We start from the raw sequence: 25,148 nt of genomic DNA on the forward strand, positions 1-25,148 counted from the left end.
CCCATTGAATGTTAATATTGTGAAACTATGATATACATTTTTTTACCACCTGTTTCAGGAAGTGATGAGATGAGTACTGCCCCTATATATAGGTATATAGGACCTTCCACCCCCACCTTGGATATGCATGCCAGTTGAAGACCTAAGGGTCGAAACGTTGTTGTAAATAAACATCACCTGGGAACATGAGCAGCAGTGTGCAGTGTTTTCTTTTCTGTTTTCCGTACATTGGCCATATACCAAACTCGAGGTACGTTATTGCTAATATAAACAGGTTACAAACATAATTAGAACAGATTTTTGTGCTAATTTATTACAAATAGAAAACTGAAATGTCACATTTACATAAGCATTCAGACTCTTTACTCAGTACTTTCTTGAAGCACCTTTGGCAGAAAGAACAGTAGTCTTGGATATGACGCTACAAGCTTGGCACACCTGTATTTGGGGAGTTTCTTCCATTCTTCTCTGCACATCCTCTCAAGCTCTGTCAAGGTTGGATGGGGAGCGTCGCTGCACAGCTATTTTCAGGTCTTTCCAGAGATGTTAGATTGGTTACAAGTCTAGGTTCTGGCTGGGCCACTCAAGTACATTCAGAGACGTGTCCCGAAGCCACTCCTGCATTGTCTTGGCTGTGTGCTTAGGGTCAATGTCCTGTTGGAAGGTGAACCTTCGCCCCAGTCGGAGGTCCTGAGTGCTCTGGAGCAGGTTTTCATCAAGGATCTCTCTGTACTTTGCTTCGTTCATCTTTCCCTCGATCCTGACTAGTCTCCCTGTCCCTGTCACTGAAAAACATCACAACAACATGATGCATAAGGAGTGGTTTCCGTCTGGTCACTCTACCAGAAAGTTTGGGCGGCCAGCTCTAGGAAGAGTCTCGGTGGTTCCAAACTTCTTCCATTGAAGAATGATGGAGGCCACTGTGTTCTTGGGGACCTTCAATGCTGCAGAATGTCTCTCTCCTTGGAAGATTTCATGCTGTTATTTTCAGAAATACATCACAAATGTTGATACGCTGTTCATTCTAAGTTGGCACACACACTGTGACAGACAGGAAAGCTGAATTCCAAATGTAGCCTAGTCGCTGCTCCAAAGCTAATAATTCACCAGTACACAAACAGGTCATACTGGGTTCTCACAGACGGCTCAAAACAAAATACATTAAACCATTGAGATTTACTGAAAATTTTAAGTACAGGCTCCATTACATTTAGCATAACCAGAATAAGAGACGAAAATCACAAAGATTCCTAGGAGAGGAACTATTTAAAACGAGTCGCTCTGACGATGTGGTTTGTTGCCAAATAACCCATGTCAGTTACACCGTCTTCCGTTATGGCCTCTTGGTAACAAGAAAAGAGCCATGCGATCTAGAAAGAAGTAACAATCCTTGTGTTGCTTACCAAGACAGACTCATGGTGCTTTCTTTATGTCTTTGTTATGTAGAAGATCCAGAGAAGCTACCAGCCTGGTGAACTGGCTGAACTGAGTCTGGGACTCTTGTCCCTGTCACACACACACCTCTTATCTACATGGTACAAAGGCCTTCCCCAAACATGGATTTCAAAATACAAAAGTCATCTGTCAGTTCCCACAGATAACAGCCTAGTTTTTACTGCACCTGCACATCAGTGCCTGCTCAGTCAGAACGAGAGAGAGGATAGCTAGGCATGTACAGAGCATTCAGAAAGTATTCAGACCCCTTTCCTTTTTCAACATTTTGTTACATTACAGCCTTATTCTAAAATGGATTAAATAAACCATTTTCCTCAATCTATACACAACACCCCATAATGACGAAGCAAAAACAGGTTAGTTTACCACATTTTTTACATACATATATATACACATATATATTTATATATAAAAAAAACTGAAATATCACATTTACATACTATTCAGACCCTTTACTCAGTACTATGTTGAAGCACCTTTTGCAGCGATTACAACCTCGAGTCTGAATACTTATGTAAATAAGGTATTTCTATGTAGTTTTTTATTACATTTGCAACAATTTCTAAAAATCTGTTTTCGCTTTGTATTGTGTGTAGATTGATGAGGGAAATTGTTTATTTAATCAATTTTATAATAAAGCAGTAACGTAATAAAATGTGGGAAAAGGGAAGGGGTCTGAATGCACTGTACATTTCCATTATGATCTCATCTGTTTTTCATCTTGGCATTCATTAGGGGAGGAACAAGGAATCTCAACATCAATATCAGTGGGATATCATACGCCTGTACGAGTCTTCATGCAGTGAATTTTATGTGTTTTTTCCTTCTTCAAAGATGACTATTTTCAATGGAACGATGTCAATTAATTTTTTGTTGTTGTTGAAAACATTTTCGGCCCACAGTCACGACGATCCTTAAAACCATGCTTCCTACGCGACACAGCCTTTTCTAAGGGGGCAACAAGAGCTCTACATTTTATCAGGGTGACATGAGGGTCTTTGTGAGCTGTGGCAGATGATAGGGTATTGTTGTCAGTCACAGGGAAGGAGGGAGGGATGGAAGAGGGAAGAAAAGGGAGGGGCAGCAGGGACATGTGCCTAGTGAAAGAGGCCAGCTGTGGCCCTGCTTGCAGGGGTTGAGATCTGGGTCAAAGATCAAATAACCCAGAAGTCCCCTCTACATCACCACGCCTTCTGTCCACCCTTTGTTCAAGAAGGTGCTCAGAGATCTGCCCAGGACAATGAAAAGGAAAAGTTGAATAATAAAATCTAGTGAGACATCCTTGTGGTACAGTCCATGGAGTGAGAGACTGATGCCAAAAGGAGCTAGAAGAGGATAAGAATCATCCATCACTAGTGAAAGCAAAAGTCTCTCTCTCAGTCTATAATGCATTTTATAATGGATGCTAGCCAAGCTTTACAGAGCATGGGGAAACAAACCTATTCAAATATCACTCTCACTTCCTGCTCATCTCACACAGCAGACTGTGCCGATAGTTTCACCTTCAGATGTGTCCTACTACAGCGTGTCTCAGCCCCACTATGAGCATCGCTCTCACACTTGAAACAGATCAGTTCACCCACTCCTTAATTCGGTCTGTAAAAGCCAAGGCTACATCTCACAGGGGTCTGACTACAGTATTCTTCACTTGAGAAGGCTTTACACAGCAGTGAGTATAAACCCAAGCAACCTGGCTGCACTTCCCAGTCCTCATCGTTTCCATGTCAACACTGAGACTGCTTATAAAAGCAGGGTGAGAGCCATAGGAGAGACAGAAGGAGAGAGTGGTGGGAGAAAAGGGAGAAAGAGGGAGAGAGTGGAGCGACAGCAGTGGGGACTAAATGCACTCTAATATTGTTTCAGCTAATGAAGACTTCAGGGACAGAGTGTGGCTGGCTGTTCTTACTAAGATGACTGTGCTATGCCTTCACAACCACAGTTAATGTTATACTCACTGTTGTTGGTGTCATGCAATTCTATTGCTAGATGGACAATTAACATTACATAACCAATGGCTTTGCCAATGGTCTACAACAGGGATGGGCAACTTTGAAAGGGGTGGGGGCCACAAAAAATCAGAAATCATCATGAGGGGCCGCAGTGGCCCACCTTAAGAGCAAAACATTTTACCTCCCCCAGACAGTGGTGAGATTTTAAAAAATTAAGAGTTGTACACATTTTTCCATGGAGCATAGATACATGTTGTAGTTTTAAAGTACGTTTGCTGCATTTCTACACATTTTGCCATGTGTATAAGAGAAGATTTAGCAGTTTTTAATATGATATCTGAGTGAGCGTAACTAACAAAATCATGGGGACCCCCGGTCGGTAACTCGACCATGATTATTACACGTTTAGATAGCTGGCTAGACTAACCTCCCAATCTAAACAATGTTACCTGAGATGTGCTAATTAAGTTACTGTCAATGTCTGACATAACAGAAACATGAATGATGTTGACACTTGGCAGATACTGAGTGATTGTTTGATAGTGATCCCCTCACCTGTTCTGCTCCTCCAGCTTGGCCAGCAGCTCCAGTTCATCTGGGCTGAGCTTTGCGGGCGATGCCGAAGTGGGGGACGAGGAGGAGAGGGAGGTGGAGGAGGAGGTGGCTGTGGTGGTCTGCAGGGACGAGGGCACCGTTGCCACCTGGCTAGACGGCGTGGCCACCTGGCTAGCCATCTGACTGACCGTGTGTGACACTGAGTTCTTCACCCATGAGAGTGTAGAACTCAGCTTGCCTGCAACCTTTTCAGTCGCCACCTGTGGAGGAGATAAGGACTCATGTGAGCTGAAAGAGGACTGGAGGAGGCCTTTACAATTTAACTTCCTTCCTTGTCTGTTTCATGTATTTTGGGCTTTTTGGCAATGCTTTAGTTATGGACACTGGATAACCAGAGAACAAAAAGGACTATTGAAAACCACACTGATGTGTGACTGTGTTAGTGTGTAGTTTCATCACGCTCTCCGTAGCCGATGTGAGTAAGACCCAAAGTTAACATTCACAACGCCACAGGACCAGACGGATTACTAGGATGCTTACTCAGAGCATGCGCTGTACAGCTGGCAAGTGTCTTCACTGACATTTTCAACCTCTCCCTGACCCAGTCTGTAATACCTACGTTTCAAGCAAACCACCATTGTCCCTGTGCCCAAGAACACCAAGGTAACCGGTCTAAATGACTACCGCCCCATTGCACTCACGTCTGTTGCCATGAAATGCTTTCAAAGGCTGGTCATGGCTCATCAACACCATCATCCCAGAAACCCTGGACCCACTCCATTTCACCCCAACAGATCCACAGATGACGCAATCTCTATTGCACTCCACACTGCCCTTTCCCACCTGGACAAAAGGAACACCTACATGAGAATGCTGCTCATTGACTACAGCTCAGAGTTCAAACCCATAGTGCCCTCCAAGCTCATCACTAAGCTAAGGACCCTGGGACTGAACACCATCTGCATCTGGATCCTGGACTCCATGCCGGGCAGCCCCCAAGTGGTGAGGCAGGGTTTCCGTTAGGAAAATGTGGCGGCGGACATTTGACCAGCAACATTTTAATTTACATTTGAATAATTTACCGGACCCACATGCATTGGGTGTGTAACCTCATTAGGGCGTCCACCCAAGGTTCTCAGAATGACAGAAATCACATTTAGAATATAGGAATTCATATTAAACAGAACATTCAAGTCGAGGATGCAACGAGGCGCAGTCCTTCTTACCGAATTTTGAAGTGCACTTTGAAGCTGTTAGAATAACTGTCCACATGTACTTTTCCTCGGCCAACAAGACGAGTAACGAACAGCAAAATCACTAGCCTATGTAAATCGACTGTTATAGAAACGTTTAGGCTACCTATTCTATTGGTCAGCTTGTCGAGAAAGAAAGAGGCTATTCCAAAACAGACTCTGGGACAGTTGTGGGACGATAGATCCCAAATTCATACAACCAGTAGGCCTAGGCTACATTAAAAAACAACTGTTAAAAAGCAATGAGTGATGCAACAGATCAGAACGTTTAGCTTAAAATGTTAAAACTATTATTTATTCACATTACTGGCACAGAAATGCGCACAAGGCAGTAAGCTGCGTGTGAATGTTCACTCCATAATTCAATTAATTACTTTCGACTCTGTCAATCACCATATTCTTATCGGCAGACTCAGTAGCCTCGGTTTTTCTAATGACTGCCTTGCCTGGTTCACCAACTACTTTGCAGACAGAGTTCAGTGTGTCAAATCGGAGGGCATGTTGTCCGGTCCTCTGGCAGTCTCTATGGGGGTACCACAGGGTTCAATTCTCGGGCCGACTCTTTTCTCTGTATACATCAATGATGTTGCTCTTGCTGCGGGCGATTCCCTGATCCACCTCTACGCAGACGACACCATTCTATATACTTCCGGCCCTTCCTTGGACACTGTGCTATCTAACCTCCAAACGAGCTTCAATGCCATACAACACTCCTTCCGTGGCCTCCAACTGCTCTTAAACGCTAGTAAAACCAAATGCATGCTTTTCAACCGTTCGCTGCCTGCACCCGCACGCCCGACTAGCATCACCACCCTGGACGGTTCCGACCTAGAATATGTGGACATCTATAAGTACCTAGGTGTCTGGCTAGACTGCAAACTCTCCTTCCAGACTCATATCAAACATCTCCAATCCAAAATCAAATCAAGAATCGGCTTTCTATTCCGCAACAAAGCCTCCTTCACTCACGCCGCCAAACTTACCCTAGTAAAACTGACTATCCTGCCGATCCTCGACTTCGGCGATGTCATCTACAAAATAGCTTCCAACACTCTACTCAGCAAACTGGATGCAGTTTATCACAGTGCCATTCGTTTTGTTACTAAAGCACCTTATACGACCCACCACTGCGACCTGTATGCCCTAGTCGGCTGGCCCTCGCTACATGTTCGTCGTCAGACCCACTGGCTCCAGGTCATCTACAAGGCTATGCTAGGTAAAGTGCCGCCTTATCTCAGTTCACTGGTCACGATGGCTACACCCACCCGCAGCACGCGCTCCAGCAGGTGTATCTCACTGATCATCCCTAAAGCTAAAACCTCATTTGGACGCCTTTCCTTCCAGTTCTCTGCTGCCTGCGACTGGAACGAATTGCAAAAATCTCTGAAGTTGGAGACTTTTATCTCCCTCAACAACTTTAAAAATCTGCTATCCGAGCAGCTAACCGATCGCTGCAGCTGTACATAGTCCATCTGTAAACTACCCACCCAATTTACCTACCTCACCCCCCATACTGCTTTTATTTATTTACTTTTCTGCTCTTTTGCACACCAGTACCAGTATCTCTTCTTGCACATGATCATCTGATGATTTATCACTCCAGTGTTAATCTGCTAAATTGTAATTATTCGATTTATTGCCTACCTCATGCCTTTTGCACACATTGTATATAGATTCTCTTTTTTTCTACCATGTTATTGACTTGTTTATTGTTTACTCCATGTGTAACTCTGTGTTGTCTGTTCACACTGCTATGCTTTATCTTGGCCAGGTCGCAGTTGCAAATGAGAACTTGTTCTCAACTAGCCTACCTGGTTAAATAAAGGTGAACAAAAAAAAAAAATTAAAAAAAATTAAGCAGGAAAACAGTTGTCAAAAGGGCAATACACATGCAAGTAGTTTCATGTGATGAAAATATCCTTTAGAAATTTAGAAAGAGATGAGATCTAATAGGCTACTTTGAAGCAATTTAAGGTTTGAAGGTTTGATGCCGCCTATTCAAAACAACTGGGAACTCGGAAATCTCCGACTTCAGTGTGTTCAAGACAACTGGGGGGAAAAAAACAATCATCCAACTCGGAATTTCAAAAACTTGCGAACACGGGCCTCTTTCTAGAGCGGTGATTCCCAACCAGGGGTACAAGAACTATACACAGGGGGTACTTGAGAAGACTTATGAGACCATAGGCCTACTAGTAAAATGCACGAGGGGGCACTCCGGGCAGAGCAAAATTCAGTTGGTGGTACAGTAAACAAAAGAGGTTGGGAACCGCTGTTCTTGAGCTACGACTTTCCGACCTGAAGATCACCGAAGTCCTGATTTGAGCTCGTATTTGTTCTGTTCCCAGTTGTCTTGAAAGCACCACAAGATACTGCAGCAGTAGCAGCTCTTGCGCTATCCGACCGATTTTCCACTCAAAGGCTCTGAATCTATATGCTGTACGTGTGACAAACGAATATACTGTACACGCGCTATTTTAATTCCACTAAATTGGTGGAAGAGTGGGGTAACATCTCACAGCAAGAACTGGCAAATCTGGTGCAGTCCATGAGGAAGAGATGCACGGTTACTTTAGATTTTGACCCCCCTTTGTTCAGGGACACATTATTCAATTTCTGTTAGTCACATCTCTGTGGAACTTGTTCAGTTTATGTCTCAAATTGTTGAATCTTATGTTCATACACATGTTAAGTTTGCTGAAAATAAACACAGTTGACAGTGAGAGGACGTTTCATCTTTTGCTGATATATATCATTTATTATTTCTCAGGATTTTGGAATCCCGGGTTTGCAACCCCTAGTATGGTAACCATCTAGGAGACCGTACTGGTGCATCAAAGCCCTTTCTAATTCTCTACTTTCGCATATTTTTTTTTATACTAAATGTTAAGATCTTCAAAACAAAAACTAATATTAGATAAGTGAACAAATAACAATTACATTCTTATCTCATTAATTTAATAAACTAATTTATGCAAAACCCAATGCCCATGTGTGAAAAAGTAATTGCTCACTTACACCCAACAACTGGTTGTGCTCCTTTAGCAGCAATGACTCCAACCAATTCCTCTGTGGAGGAATTTTGGCCAACTCTTCCATGCAGAACAGCTGTAACTCACTGCAATTTTAGGGCTTTCAAGCATTTACTGCTCGTTTTATGTCCTGCCGCAACATCTCAATTGGGATTAGGTCTGGACTTTGACGAGGCCATTCCAAAACTTAAAATGGGTTGCTTTTTAGCCATTTTCAGGTAGACTTGATTGTGTGTTTTTGATCATCGTCTTGCTGCATGACCCAGCTGCGCTTCAGCTCACAGACAGATGGCCTGACATTCTCCTGTAGAATTCTCTTATACAAAGCATAATTCATGGTTCCTTCTATTAAGGCAAGTCATCCAGGTCCTGAGGCAGCAAAGCATTCCCAAAACATCACAGAACGACCACCATACTTGACCGTTGGTATGAGGTTCTTACTGTAGAATGCAGTGTTTGGTTTTTGCCAGGAATAAATGGGACCCATGTAATTTTTGTGTGTGTTATTTGTAAATCCAGGTTCCCTTTATCTAATACTAGGTTTTGGTTGAAGATCTGATAACATTCCGTATCAAAAATATGCAAAAATAGAGGAAATTAGAAAGGGGGAAAATACTTTCCAGGCCATCAGACTGTTGTACAGTCACCACTAGCAAGCATACGCCCAGTACCCTGCCCTGAACTTTAGTCACTGTTACTAGCCAGCTACCACCCGGTACTCTAGCATGCTGCCCTGGGGGTGCAACTCAATATTAGGAAGGTGTTCCGAATGAATGAATGAATGAAACCAGTCAAAAGTTTGGACACACCTACTAAAAGTTTTTTTTTTTTTTTTTTTTTTTTTACATTGTACAATAATAGTGAAAACATCAAAACTATGAAATAACACATATGGAATCATGTAGTAACCAGAAACTTGTTCCAACAAAAATATATTTATATTTGAGATTCCTGAAAGTAGCCACCCTTTGCCTTGATGACAGCTTTGCACACTCTTGGCATTCTCTCAACCAGCTTCACCTGTAATGCTTTTCCAACAGTCTTGGAGGAGTTCCCACATTAGCTGGGCACTTGAAACTGCTTTTCCTTCACTCTGCGGTCCAACTCATCACAAACCATCTCAGATGGGTTGAGGTCGGGGGATTATGGAGGCCAGGTCATCTGATGCAGCACTCCATCGTTCTCCTTCGTGGTCAAATAGCCCTTTGGGGCGGCAGGTAGCCTAGTGGTTAGAGCGTTGGGCCAGTACCCGAAAGGTTGCTGGATCGAATCCCCGAGCTGACAAGGTAAAAATCTGTTCTTCCCCTGAACAACCCACTGTTCCCCGGTAAGCCGTGAATTTGTTCTTAACTGACTTGCCTAGTTTAATACATTTTACATTTAAAACATTTAAAATTACACAGACTGGAGGTGTTTTGGGTCACTGACCTGTTGAAAAACAAATATATTAAGCGCAAACCATCTACAAGTCTTTGCTAGGTAAAGCCCCACCTTATCTCAGCTCACTGGTCACCATAGCAGCACCCACCCGTAGCACGCGCTCCAGCAGGTATATCTCAATGGTCAAACCCAAAGCCAATTCCTCCTTTGGCCGCCTTTCCTTCCAGTTCTCTGCTGCCAATGACTGGAACGAACTGCAAAAATCCCTGAAGCTGGAGACTCATATCTCCCTCACTAGCTTTAAGCACCAGCTGTCAGAGATCTGTAAGCAGCCCATCCAACTACCTCATCCCCATACAGTATTTATTTATTTATCTTGCTACTTTGCACCCCATTATCTCTACTTGCACATTAATCTTCTGGACATCTACCATTCCAGTGTTTAATTGCTATATTGTAATTACTTCACCACCATGGCCTATTTATTGCTTTTACCTCATTTGCACACACTGTATATATAATAATAAAAATTATACTGTATTATTGACTGTATGTTTATTACATGTGTAACTCTGTGTTGTTGTATGTGTCGAACTGCTTTGCTTTATCACAGTTGTAAATGAGAACTTGTTCTCAACTAGCCTAACTGGTTAAATAAAGGTGAAATAAAAAAATACATTTAAAAAAGATGGGACAGCGTATCGCTGTGGTAGCTGGTTAAGTGTGCCTTGAATTCTAAATAAATCCCAGACTACGTCACCAGCAAAGCACCACCACACCTCCATGCTTCACGGTGGGAACCACACATGCAGAGATCATCAGTTCACCTACTCTGCGACACAAAGACACGGCGGTGTCTCAAATCTCAAATTTGGACTCAGACTAAAAGGAAGATTTCCACCAATTTAATGCCCATTGTTTGTGTTTCTTGGCCCAAGCAGGTCTCTTTTTCGTATTTATTTTATTTAACTAGGCAAGTCAGTTAAGAACAAATTCATATTTACAATGATGGCCTACCCCGGCCAAACACGGACGACGCTAGGCCAATGGCACTCCCAATCACGGCCGGTTGTGATACAGCCAGGAATCGAACTAGGGTCTGTAATGATGCCTCGATCACTGAGAAGCAGAGCCTTAGACCACTGCGCCACTCGGGAGCCCTTATTGGTGTCCTTTAGTAGTGGGTGGTTTATTTGCAGCAATTCGACAATGAAGGCCTGATTCACAGTCTCCTCTGAACAGTTGATGTTGAGACGTGTCTGTTACTTGAACTCAGAAGCATTTATTTGGGCTTCAATTTCTGAGGCTGGTAACTCTAAGGAATGTGTACTCTGCAGCAGAGGTAACTCTGGGTCTTCCTTTCCAGTGGCGGTCCTCATGAGAGCCAGTTTCATCATAGCGCTTGATGGTTTTTGTGACTGCACTTGAAGAAACTTTCAAAGTTCTTGACATGCTCCATATTGACTGACCTTTATGTCTTAAAGTAATGGACTGTTGTTTCTCTTTGCTTATTTGAGCTGTTCTTGCCATAATATGGACTAAGTCTTTTCCCAAATAGGGCTATCTTCTGTATACCACCCCTACCCTGTCACAACACAATTGATTGGCTCAAATGCATTAAAGGAAAGCAATTCCACAAATTAACTTTTAAGAAGGCACACCTGTTAATTGATTTGCATTCCAGGCGACTACCTCATGAAGCTGGATGAGAGAAAGCCAAGAGTGTGCAAAGGTGTCATCAAGGAAAATGGTGACAACTTTGAAGAATCTCAAATATATTTTGATTCGTTTTTTTGGTTACTACATGATTCCATGTGTTATTTCAGTTTTGCCGTCTTCACTATTATTATACAATGTAGAAAATAGTAAAAATAAAAGCCCTTGACTGGTACTGTATGTATGTATGTATGTATGTATGTATGTATATACACACACACAAATGTGTATGCATATATGTACAGTTGAAGTCCGAAGTTTACACCTTAGCCAAATACATTTAAACTCAGTTTATCACAATTCCTGACATTTATCCCTAGTAAAAATGACCTGTCTTTAAAAAAAAAAAAAAAAAACTTTATTTAACTAGGCAAGTCAGTTTAAGAACAAATTCTTATTTTCAATGACGGCCTAGGAACAGTAGGTTAACTGCCTTGTTCAGGGGCAGAACGACAGATTTGTACCTTGTCAACTCGAGGATTTAAACTTGTAACCTTTCGGTTACTAATCCAACGCTCTAACCACTAGGCTACACTGCTGCCCCGCTCTTAGGATCACCACTTTATTTTAAGAATGTGAAATGTCAGAATAATAGTAGAGAGAATGATTTATTTCAGCTTTTATTTATTTCATCACATTCCCAGTGGGTCAGAAGTTTACATACACAATTAGCATTTGGTAGCATTGCCTTTAAATTGTTTAACTTCGGTCAAACATTTTGGGTAGCCTTCCACAAGTTTCCCACAATAAGTTGGGTGGATTTTGGCCCATTCCTCCTTACAGAGCTGGAGTAACTGAGTCAGGTTTGTAGGCCTCCTTGCTCGCACACGCTTTTTCAGTTCTGCCCCCAAATGTTCCGATCCTGTGCAGGCGGTTACACGTGGTCTGCCACTGCAAGGACGATCAGCTGTCCGTCCTGTCTCCCTGTAGCGCTGTCTTAGGCGTCTTACAGTACGGACATTGCAATGTATTGACCTGTCCACATCTGCAGTCCTCATGCCTCCTTGCAGCATGCCTAAGGCACGTTCAAGCAGATGAGCAGGGACCCTGGGGATCTTTCTTTTTGTGTTTTTCCAAAGTCAGTAGAAAGGCCTCTTTAGTGCCCTAAGTTCTCATAACTGTGACCTTAATTGCCTACCGTCTGTAAGATGTTAGTGTCTTAACGATGAAGAACTGTGAAGTTATTTGGATTTTTACAAATTATCTTTGAATGACAGGGTCCTGAAAAAGGGAAGTTTCTTTTTTTCCTGAGCTTATGTGAATCGTAATCTAGCTAGTTAGTTAAACAGCCCAAAGTGATCGAAAACTAATGTTATGCAAGGTAGATGTCAATTCTTCATGGGTAGCTAGCTAACAATTCTTTGTGGCTAGCTAGCTAGCTAGCCCTATTGACTTACCCTTTCACTGAACCTTGCTTCTTCTAACCAGGACAATGGCAAGAGAGATGAAACAAGATATACACAAAGCAAACATTTTACTTCATAAGTATCAGCTAGCTATATGTGAATTGTAATAATGTAGCTAACCAGATACTATAACTGGCAAAAATGACCTAAAACCAATATTTTCTAAGGTAGATGTCAATTTTTTTGTGGGTAGCTAGCTAACAATTACTCTTGGCTATCTGGCTGGTTAGCTAACAGTAGTAGCTAACCCTATTGACTTACGACATACAAAACAACTACAGTGGGTATTGTAGGCAGGTAACAATGCCAAAATTACCGCAGCATGTATTAATTAATGTATCAAGATAAAATACTGTAGTCAGGCAACATATGAGATGTGAATAGGCAACATGTCATCTCGCAGTCGGAGAGTATTTTCTGTCGCTTCAACTCAAATAATGGATATTTCTTTGCATACTTTAAGTTAAAGCTTGCGTCGATGCACGCTTCAAAATATGTACAAACGGAGTACGCATTAAAAAAGTGCTCTCGATTTCGCAAACTTTGATTTGGACTCATACGCCGACCCTGCCATGCTCCAATTTGCGTGCTCGGAGCTCGGAGCTTGACAACGACAGAAGTTGGCTACCACACACTACACAGTATGGGACCAAGCTAGCTGAGTCGTTCCTTGACATTTCAGTAAGCCATGACACCCACCATCTCAGATTGTTCTGAAATAGTTTCTGTAGTTAGAAACAGGTGAGATTGGCATTCCTGAAACATTTCAACATTTGTTGAAATGTTATTTGATCTTGGAGAACTTAAGCTAATTGATTACACTCAAATTGGCCAATTTAATTTAGGTCTATAGGATTCAGATAATATTAAGTAAATGTAGGACCCAACATCTGATTTGCACTCTTCCTAACAATGAGTAAGACATGAAGGAATACCAAAACAAATGAAAAGCCACCCACGGATCCCTCCACAAACCATACCAACTGTAAAGTATCAGTTCTCTACGCTTAACAAGTAGTATGCAGCTGTAGATTTGCTTCTTCCTACTATGTAATGTATTCCCTGTGAATCTGAAGATGTTTTGTCTGTTTCAGGAATGCTAATCGTATCTGTTACTAACTACAGAAACGACTTCGGAACAATCTGAGATGGTGGGTGTCAAAATCCTCTTTCTTGGGCTTTTTGGAGGTGGAATGACCCAGTTATAAAAATAATGACACTATTCAAATCTTCAAAGATGCTCCTACCTGTCAAGAGTGTTACTATTCCAAAAGTCTTTTACAATCCAGGCAGAAATCCAGTCAGTATCAACAAAAAGGAAAACAGGTTAGAGAAAACTCCCAACAGTAGATAAGAACTTCAGGCAGAAAAGACGAGATCAGTAACACTCCAGGGAATTGAGACAAGCTTCTCCTAAGTTTGTCGCTTAACTCCAGTTTTCTGAACAATAGTCTCAAAGCAGATTCGCTGTGTGTCTTAAGGTACTTTTCAGAGTCATATGCTGATCACACTCAAGGCAGGCAGGGTCAAAGTGCTGTTCCTCCTCCTGAGATATTAAAAATGTATGCACGCATGAACACACAGACAGAGCGAGACGCAGAGAGACAGACAGAGAGAGAGTGAGAAGCAGACACAGAGAGTGAGACACAGACACAGAGGCACAGAGAGAGCGACGCAGACACACAGAGACGCAGACACAGAGAGACGCAGACAAAGAGACACAGAGAGTGAGACGCAGAAAGATCCAGACACACACAGAAAGAGAGACAGGCAGACACAGACAGAGATAGAGACACAGAGACACAGAGAAAGACACAGAGACGCGCAGACACAGAGAAAGACAGAGACGCGCAGACACAGAGACGCGCAGACACAGAGAAAGACAGAGACGCGCAGACACAGAGACGCCCAGACACAGAGCAAGACAGAGACGCGCAGACACAGAGAGACGCGCAGACACAGAGTGACGCGCAGACACAGAGAGACGCACACACACAGAAAGAGACGCACACACACAGAAAGAGACACACACACACAGAAAGAGACACACACACACAGAAAGAGACACACACACACAGAAAGAGACACACACACAGAAAGAGAAAGACAGACAGAGAGACAGACACATAGACAGAGAGAGACAGACACATAGACAGAAAGAGACATAGAGACACAGACACAGAGAAACACAGACAGACAGTCAGACAGACAGACACACAGACAGAGAGAGAGACACACAGACAGAGAGAGACAGACACAGACAGAGAGAGAGACACAGACAGAGAGACAGACAACAGAGAGAGAGACACACAGAAACACAGACAGACAGACACACAGAAACACAGACAAAGAGAGACAGACACACAGAGAGAGACAAAGACAGAGAGACAGACAGACAGACAGACATACACAGAGACAGACAGACACAGAGAGCCACAGAAAGAGCTACTGTACTCAGTTTCCACTAGCTATAAGTCTAATATTGTTGTGTTTAGAACAACTAATTAGTCGGCATCCCTAAATAAATATATATAAAATAAATACATTTTTTTTTTTAAATCAAGCCCATGGCTCTACCCTATCCCATGACACAAAAGGTTTCAAAAGCAGCAGCTGTTACCATTCTGCTGGAATGAAAATAAAGACAGCCGTTCCTCTGGAGAGAAGATGCCTACAATCCCCACCTGCACTGCAACAAGTTTCTATCTAGTGCTGTGGAGGGCCCCATTCTAGGGAGTTACGCAAATTTGACTGTCAAGTGACTCAAATAGAGGTTCATTGTATACGTAGGCGGACTATATTCAGCCACAATGAGATTGACACAAAGTTGTATTACACCTCTGGGAGCATAGAGTCACGATTTGACACTAACCATATCATGTCATTTTGATCCGCAGTAGTAAGGAGGCCAGACTGACATCTCTAAAAAGAAATCCACCAAAAAAAGGCTAACCTCAAATCACTTACTACACAAACCTGCGGGAGCAGATAGTGATATCGCTACCAGATCGAGTCTCATAGGATGGTTCTGAAAAGTAACAACTCGTGTCTCCTTTTAGGGATGCAAATTTCAGTCAATTTTGCTTCCGACTAACTGACCCTCATTAGCCAGTCAAATTTTTTATTTTTTTTAATCTAAAATTGTAAAATGACATGACCAACAGAAAATACTATCAGAGATCTGTATATAATGACGAAATGCTTGTGTTTCTGCCCTAACAATAGTAGTCGTCCCAAGGCGGGAAGGCAGGTGACAAGTTTACGACCTTGGGCCATTGGGTTTATTTTGGACAGAATTTTGGCGAGATTGAAACCTCTCGCTTCTGGGTCCCGTGTGGCTCAGTTGGTAGAGCATGGCACTTGCAACGCCAGGGTTGTGGGCTCGATTCCCATGGGGGACCAGTACGAATGAAAACGTGTACACTCACTACTGTAAATAGCTCTGGATAAGAGCATCTGCTGAATGACTCAAATGTAAACGTCTCTTCCTCTCTGATGCATACAAGGAGCGGACATTTTTTCATTTACAGCTTAAAATGGAAACATGCAACAATAGCGAGCCTATCGTCGTACAGTCGAAGGGCTGTCGCCTATTATTGAACATGCAACTCCTGTAATGAAGCAGCTAATAAAACGTAATTTCCAAAACATTCGCCCAAAATGCAATTCTCTGAAACTCTGTGCACCTAATGTGAGCATTTCCATTTGAGACAGAGAGAAACAAAAATCTCTAAGGGGAATCGAATAGCAACAACTACGATGGGTTGCTTATATGACTAAGATTGTGCCTTTGGCTTCTGGACAACGAAATAAAAGTTGATATGAAAACCAATAGAACAGGTGATTAAAAGCTGGTTAATGGCATGAGGAAGTCTTTATTAAATAATTGCCTCCGCGTTTCTATGGATTGATTTTCGCAAGGCTACTCTGACGCAAGGTAAGACATGTCTCATTATTTGAAGTGAAGTAAAACTTTCAAGTTTCAAAGAACTATACTACCTCAAGCTCACATTGCAACGTGGTGGGTGACGCGCTGATAGCCACAGGTAGACAGGCTAAAGCTGATGCTTTCGAATTGGAGACGTGCTTTAATTACAAGTTGAGATTGAGAAATGAAAATAGCTCCAATTAATCGTCACCACCAAAGTTAACACGCAATTGCATTTAGAATTATTGCGCAATGACTGAGCTTACGAAAGCAGGTTCCACTCCGGTAGCCCACAGGCTTTTTGCGGAGCTACTCTCGCGCCGTCAACCTTTCCGCTCCTCAAACTAGGCTCTGTATGCTGTGCGCGTGGAATATAAAATTGAATATAAAATGCATGATGACTAACGAAAATACACGTGCGCCAATTTAATTAAACAAAATTATGAAAATTAACCTCTAGACCGACATACATGACTGGTCAAATGTATTTTCGGTGGCTAACTGATTAACATCCCTACCTACTCCTATTCCTCCATCATTTATATAGAGGCAATTTGCTGCGTTCTGAGAAGGCCAGAGCCGAGCTGAAGCCGAGCAGACATTCACCTACACCTCATGCATTTTGATGTAGCTTAATGAGGAAGGATATAGAGCTGGAGCTCTGTCACATACAGTGCCTTGCAAAAGTATTCACGCCTCTTGGCGTTTTTCCTATTTTGTTGCATTACAACCGGTACTTTAAATAGATTTTAATTTCGATTTCATGAAATGGACATAAAAATAGTCCAAATTGGTGAAGTGAAAAAAAATAACTTGTAAAAAATAATAATAATAATTTAAACGGAAAAATGGTGCGTGCATATGTATTCACCCTCTTTGCTATGAAGCCCCTAAATAAGATCTGGTGCAACCAATTACCGTCAGAAGTCACATAATTAGTTAAATAAAGTCCACCTGTGTGCAATCTAAGTGTCACATGATCTCAGTATAAATACACCTGTTCTGAAAACACCCAGAGTCTGCAACACCACTAAGCAAGGGGCACCACCAAGCAAGCAGCACGCACTGTGAAGACCAAGGAGCTCTCCAAACAGGTCAGGGACAAAGTTGTGAGAAGTATAGATCAGGATTGGGTTATAAAAAATATCAGAAACTTTGAACATCTCACGGAGCACCATTAAATCCATTATAAAACAATTGAAAGAATATGGCACTACAACAAACCTGCCAAGAGAGGGCCACCCACCAAAACTCACGGACCAGGCAAAGAGGCGATTAATCAGAAAGGCAACAAAGAAACCAAAGACAACCCCGAAGGAGCTGCAAAACTCCACAGCGGAGATTGGAGTATCTGTCCATGGGACCACTTTAACTTCTCTAGGATAGGGGGCAGCATTTTCACATTTGGATGAAAAGCGTGCCCAGAGTAAACTGCCTCCTACTGGGTTGGGCTGTCTTATAGAATGGTGGGAGGACATTTGTCAATGGTCTATATGATCCAAGGAATTAGGTCCAGGGATGCATGTTAGTTAACTCCCTGAGCCTATTAATTAATGCTATGTAAAGTGCTAGCCTATAACTGGCAGTGCTATTTCCAAGGTCAAAAACAGACTATTTATCGGTGTATTCTAGTTCCTGTTTGTGTCTGCAAAAGTTTTGGGCAAGTGTTGATTCCCTCTCCAGTCTAAAAACAGGAAGCCAGGGCTAGCTGTGACCCACACCTGACACCAAGGTCTGTCACCAGACTTTGCTCTGACATGTAGCTTATCTCTGTGGGATGAAATTAGTCAATGTGGCTGGCATTCTCCTTGGCCATCTGATACTTTAGACTTGGCTAAAAGGCCTGTGAACTCCACTGTACAATTAGTCTAAAACAGCCCTCAGGCTCTAGTCTAGTAGACAGAAATAGTTATTTTAGCTGACCAGTCAGTACAGTATTGCCAGCTCGGTACTAGGCCCTATATCCTGCCTTGCACTGAAAAACAGGAAACAAGACCACCACTGTTTTTAGTGCTACACCCTATCCCTGACCTGCCTTTAAAAAATCTCCCTTCTGACCTAGCAGGAAAATAGATTCATTACTCTTATGTTCAAAAATACAAGCATGTGTGAAATTAATGGGTCACGATAGTTTTGTAAGTAGTGATGGGGAGAGAAACCTCTTTTTTTTACAGTTACAAAACACCCTATTATTTCTTTGGACAATATTATACTAATACTTTGAATCCAAGTATCTATGTAAAAAGCGCGAGCTGGCTGTTCGTGCGCTAGAACGCCATTATTTTTCATTCTATTGCTTGTTCTCCATCTTGCTCTCTCATCTCTCTGCAACAGACATATAGTGAGCAATATGTTTGGAATATCAAAACGCAATAAAATCACAGTATCGAATCACAATACATATAGAATCGCAATACATATCGGCACCTAAGTATCGCGATAATATCGTACGGTGAGGTCCCTGGCAATTCCTATATTTATAAGGGATCAGTGGCTTTAAAATGAGTAAGTCTAGGGATGGGCAACTTTGATGGGGTGAGGGCCACCAAAAACCTGAACTCGCGAGGGGCTGCAGTTGCTTACAGGTCTCTGTACCTACATCCATGCCCCCCCCACAGTGAGAAACATTTTAGTGGCCCCCCTCTTGACAGCGGAGACATTTTTTGTACAATTCTACACATTTTGCTATGGGGTGTAGACATTTTAAAGAAAGTTTGCTGCAATTCTGCACATTTTGCCACGAGGCAGAGAGAAATGTTTAATGTTTTTAATATGATATCTTTGTGAGACTGACTAACAAAATCAAATGGGGGGGCTCCCCGGCAGGTAATTCAACCATGATAACAAGTTAAGATAACTGGATGCTAAACTAACTTAGTAATGTAAAAAATGTTAGCTGACATGGGCTAATTGACTAACTATCAGTGACTGACATAAGAGAAACTGCTGATGCACAACTAGGGCTGTGGCGGCCACGAAATTGTCAGCCTGTGATTGTCAAGCAAATAACTGCCATTCTCACGGTAGTTGACTGTTAATTAACAAACACATTTAGCATCTCCTGGCTTGCACACAGCCTACAAGCCACTGATGCAGACCTTTGGAACATCTACATAAAAATAAAAAAAGTATAATAAATCCATGTAATAACGCCTACATGGTCATAATAAATCCATTATTTTAGACAGGTCTAAAGAAACATGATTATGAAGAAAATTTAGTCTATTTCAGAAGAACAGAATAGCATACTCGGAGTTGTCCTTATGCCAGGTCCTCATCTGGCTATGCCATATGGCTGTGGGCTACACTCGTTCATTTAGCAGACAAGATTTAGGTTATTTTATAGTGAAGAATACAATGGAACAAAGCTGAATAAAATAGAAAGGATATTTTCCTTAAACAATTTGAGGGTGTAGAGCAGTTAACATAGAAATAGGTACTCCTATATGCTTAATTTAGAGTTATTAATGTAACTTTAGTTCTACAAACGTTGGGCCAAATGTTTCATTTTTTTTAATACATTGTAATAGGCTGAGCACACCGGTCACGTTGCGTGCACGGGTGTTGCAAAAATAAATGTAGAAATCTGTTATTCAATTATTGCACTCGCACTGCTCACGCGTTGCTAAAATAGAACTCCTTTCTATTTCTGACGCAGATTGCGCTGCAAGTCCTGCCTCTCCCATCTCCTCATTGGTTTATAGAAGCAGGTACCCACGTGCCATCTCCTCATTGGTTATACCCACGTGGGTGATTGAAAGACGGACTTTGTTGCCGGTTGTCGTGGTAATACAATGTAAGTTTAGATGCGATCACCATATAAGTTCAAAGATGAAAAAGCCTGGAAAGAGGAGAGATGACTAGAAACGATTCGGTTGGCCGTTTTGTGGATTAATTGTCGGAGTAGAGGTCCTTGTGCATTTCAGGTAAAAAAACAACTCAATGTTTATATCCCAGGACAAATTAGCTAGCAACAGCAAGCTAGCTAAATAGGACAAGTGCAAGCTAGCTAGCTAAATTGCCATACATGTTTAATGCTTTTCGACCTGTCCCCAAATTAATGTCATTGGTTCAGAGTTTGTTTTGATATTTAACCTGCGTCTCGTGATCGCATTTGGTGTGGAGGGGCAAAATAAATGTATGCACGAAGGCGCAGCCGGTTTGGGTTCCGTGTAAGGCTCGTATTTCTGTGTGTTATTATATTATAATTAAGTCTATGATTTGATAGAGCAGTCTGACTGAGCGGTGGTAGGCAGCAGCAGGCTCGTAAGCATTCATTCAAACAGCACTTTCCTGCATTTGCCAGCAGCTCTTCGCAATGCTTCAAGCACTGCGCTGTTTATGACTTCAAGCCTATCAACTCCCGAGATTAGGCTGGCAATACTAAAGTACCCATTAGAACATCCAATAGTCCATAGAGAGAAATAGTCCTATAATAACTACAACCTAAAACTTCTTACCTGGGAATATTGAAGACTCATGTTAAAAGGAACCACCTGCTTTCATATGTTCTGAGCAAGGAACTTAAACATTAGCTTTTTTACATTGCACTTTCTTCGCCAACACTTTGTTTTTGCATTATTTAAACCAAATTGAACATGTTTCATTATTTATTTGAGACTAAATAGATTTTATTGATATATTATATTAAGTTAAGTGTTCATGCAGTATTGTTGTAATTGTCCTTATTACAAATATATATAAATATAAAAATAAAACTTAAAAAATTAATATATTTATTTTTAATTCGGCCGATTAATCGGTATCGGCGTTTTTTGGTCCTACAATAAATCGGTATCGGCGTTGAAAGAAATCATAAATCGGTCGACCTCTACTCTGTGTATTTATTCCTTGTTATTCTTTATTTCTATTTGTTTCCTCTTTGCATTGTTGGGAAGGACCCGTAAGTAAGCATTTTACTGTTCGTAAAGAACAGGTGTAGACTAAGCATGTGACAAAACATTTTATTTGAACCAAGCCAGGCTCTTCTAACACTCTGTCCAAAACGGCACCCTATTCCCTACACAATTAGTGCACTGCTTTTGACCAGAGGCCAATGGGGCCATGGTCAAAAGAGTGCACTATGTACAGTGGGGAGAACAAGTATTTGATACACTGCCGATTTTGCAGGTTTTCCTACTTACAAAGCATGTAGAGGTCTGTAATTTTTATCATAGGTACACTTCAACTGTGAGAGACGGAATCTAAAACAAAAATCCAGAAAATCACATTGTATGATTTTTAAATAATTAATTTGCATTTTATTGCATGACATAAGTATTTGATCACCTACCAACCAGTAAGAATTCCGGCTCTCACAGACCTGTTAGTTTTTCTTTAAGAAGCCCTCCTGTTCTCCACTCATTACCTGTATTAACTGCACCTGTTTGAACTCGTTACCTGTATAAAAGACACCTGTCCACACACAATCAAACAGATTCCAACCTCTCCACAATGGCCAAGACCAGAGAGCTGTGTAAGGACATCAGGGATAAAATTGTAGACCTGCACAAGGCTGGGATGGGCTACAGGACAATAGGCAAGCAGCTTGGTGAGAAGGAAACAACTGTTGGCGCAATTATTAGAAAATGGAAGAAGTTCAAGATGACGGTCAATCACCCTCGGTCTGGGGCTCCATGCAAGATTTCACCTCGTGGGGCATCAATGATCATGAGGAAGGTGAGGGATCAGCCCAGAACTACACGGCAGGACCTGGTCAATGACCTGAAGAGAGCTGGGACCACAGTCTCAAAGAAAACCATTAGTAACACACTACGCCGTCATGGATTAAAATCCTGCAGCGCACGCAAGGTCCCCCTGCTTAAGCCAGTGCATGTCCAGGCCTGTCTGAAGTTTGCCAATGACCATCTGGATGATCCAGAGGAGGAATGGGAGAAGGTCATGTGGTCTGATGAGACAAAAATAGAGCTTTTTGGTCTAACTCCACTCGCCGTGTTTGGAGGAAGAAGAAGTATGAGTACAACCCCAAGAACACCATCCCAACCGTGAAGCATGGAGGTGGAAACATCATTCTTTGGGGATGCTTTTCTGCAAAGGGGACAGGACGACTGCACCGTATTGAGGGGAGGATGGATGGGGCCATGTATCGCGAGATCTTGGCCAACAACCTCCTTCCCTCAGTAAGAGCATTGAAGATGGGTCGTGGCTGGGTCTTCCAGCATGACAACGACACGAAGCACACAGCCATGGCAACTAAGGAGTGGCTCCGTAAGAAGCATCTCAAGGTCCTGGAGTGGCCTAGCCAGTCTCCAGACCTGAACCCAATAGAAAATCTTTGGAGGGAGCTGAAAGTCCGTATTGCCCAGAGACAGCCCCGAAACCTGAAGGATCTGGAGAAGATCTGTAGGGAGGAGTGGGCCAAAATCCCTGCTGCAGTGTGTGCAAACCTAGTCAAGAACTACAGGAAACGTATGATCTCTGTAATTGCAAACAAAGGTTTCTGTACCAAATATTAAGTTCTGCTTTTCTGATGTATCAAATACTTATGTCATGCAATAAAATGCAAATTAATTACTTAAAAATCATACAATGTGATTTTCTGGATTTTTGTTTTAGATTCCGTCTCTCATAGTTGAAGTGTACCTATGATAAAAATTACAGACCTCTACATGCTTTGTAAGTAGGAAAACCTGCAAAATCGGCAGTGTATCAAATACTTGTTCTCCCCACTGTATGTAGGGAATAGAGTGCCATTTGGGAGGCAGCCTCCCTCTGGGAGCCAAGAGGAGGGTGCAAGGGTGTAAGAGAAGCTCCCTCAGCACATCCCCAATGTGTTATGCCAGGCAGAACTAACCGGTAGGAGAAAAGATTACTCTGAGATTGACATAAAGGGAAGGAAGATGAGAGGGAGAGAGAGAGAGCAGCCTGTTCCAGGGTTTAATGCTTCAGATCGTTTGTGCCGAGTGAACAAACACATATTGTAGTACGGTACAGTGAGAGCCTCACCCTTATGTCTCTCTCTGCTGAGCACCTAAATCAAAAACATTCTGACTGTCGTGGAGGTGTGTCTGTGCACTGGGACATAACAGCGGAGGGGAACACAATTAGAACATGATCTCGCATACAGTGCTTTAATACTAGGAATAAATGGTCCACTGAGATTATGTAAGATTTATTGTCTAAAATCTATACACCTGTCACAAAAAGAGTAGGCATATTCTTCTATCGGGCTCGGACAGGCAACTCACTCAGGCACAGGACCTACTCCAGGAGTAAAGGCGTCTGCATGCTTCCCAGCCGAAATAGTTTGGTACAGTTAGTCCATATATTGTGACGTTTTTGTTGGTTTCGGACTTCGGTGAGGGAGACGAAGTCCACACCCTTTCATTGGTGATTGGTCAACAGTAGGGATTCTTCAATAAAGTCTTTGTTATCATTCAATGAGAGACGACTTGTCATGCACATTTCTTATTTTCATTGAAAAATACTGCACCAAACTTAGATGTAAAATTGCACGACCAAGATCTCTCCGGCAAAAACCTCAAAATTAACGATTGATTTCATGAGTTATCTTAGATTAATGACTATTTTGAGGAAGTGTATACAGGCTTTGGCATCTCAAAAAGGACTACTCAAAGTACTATTGAGGCTTTTTTATTGTTTTTCAAGGTCTTTTAAGGGAGTATGCGAGCACACTCGTTCCGTTTGGTGCCAGCCGAACTGAAGCATGCTGACGCCTTAAGCCTATGTGGTTAAAAACCTGATGAAAGGGTTTCTACTAGTGCACAGGTGGTAGGCTACCCGTACTGACATTCTTCTCAGCAGCTAGGCCTATGCCCAGTCTGGGTCCCCCCTACATAAATCCTGGTTGGGTGCTGTCTATAATCATTCCCTCTTTTGTTAAGCCAAGGAACAGAGTGGTGAATGAATGGGTCTGCATCCCAAATGGCACCCTATTCCCTATATAATGCACTACTTTTGACCAGGGCCCATGGGGCTCAGGTCAAAAGTATTGCACTATATAGGGAATAGGGTGCTATCTTGGATGCAAACAGAGAAGCATTCTGCATGGCTAATGAAAGGCACAGCAAGGCAAGATTGTGGAGTCTGAATAAAAGAGCTTCTTAGCAAAACAACAATGCCGGTGAGATCAGCAAACTGAAACTCACCAAGGCATCTCAGTGCAGTGCAGCTGAATAGACAAACCTCGGGAAATGTAGCACTACTAACTCAACTAGGATAAGCCAAATCCAGCTATCAATTAGACTATTTTCCTAATTTGTTACATCCTGTGAATTATGGTAACTTTTTTCAGTATGTAGGCATGAGGAAAATCAAAGCTTTTAATCCATTGCTGTCACTTTGGGTGAGAAAAGAAAATGAGAGAAATACAATTGCAACAGAACTGGAATATTATTTATCTTGCACCTGCACATAAACATAAACATTCTATCCACAAGATAAGAACTCAAATCGCAGCATGGCACAGCAGGGAGATTAGAAAACAGAATGTT

General features: G+C 42.1%; 1 protein-coding gene across 7 annotated transcripts in view; it reads right to left on the reverse strand.

Moving 5' to 3' along the window:
• Nucleotides 1-25,148, reverse strand: part of LOC139578630 (ecotropic viral integration site 5 protein homolog) — a 97,371-nt gene that overhangs the window by 62,914 nt on the left and 9,309 nt on the right. For 2 of the 7 annotated variants that reach the window (XM_071406487.1, XM_071406494.1), the window contains exon 2: nucleotides 3,960-4,219. In XM_071406487.1, the coding sequence (XP_071262588.1) occupies nucleotides 3,960-4,138 (179 nt within the window). In that variant the 5' untranslated portion in view covers nucleotides 4,139-4,219. Of the gene's footprint in view, nucleotides 1-49; nucleotides 143-438; nucleotides 1,376-1,403; nucleotides 1,523-3,959; nucleotides 4,220-13,993; nucleotides 14,345-25,148 lie in introns of those variants that run through there. The other 5 variants (XM_071406488.1, XM_071406490.1, XM_071406495.1 and 2 more) reach the window with 5 other exon arrangements.

The sequence above is a fragment of the Salvelinus alpinus genome, chromosome 6, assembly GCF_045679555.1.
Source record: "Salvelinus alpinus chromosome 6, SLU_Salpinus.1, whole genome shotgun sequence".
Lineage (NCBI taxonomy): Eukaryota > Metazoa > Chordata > Actinopteri > Salmoniformes > Salmonidae > Salvelinus > Salvelinus alpinus.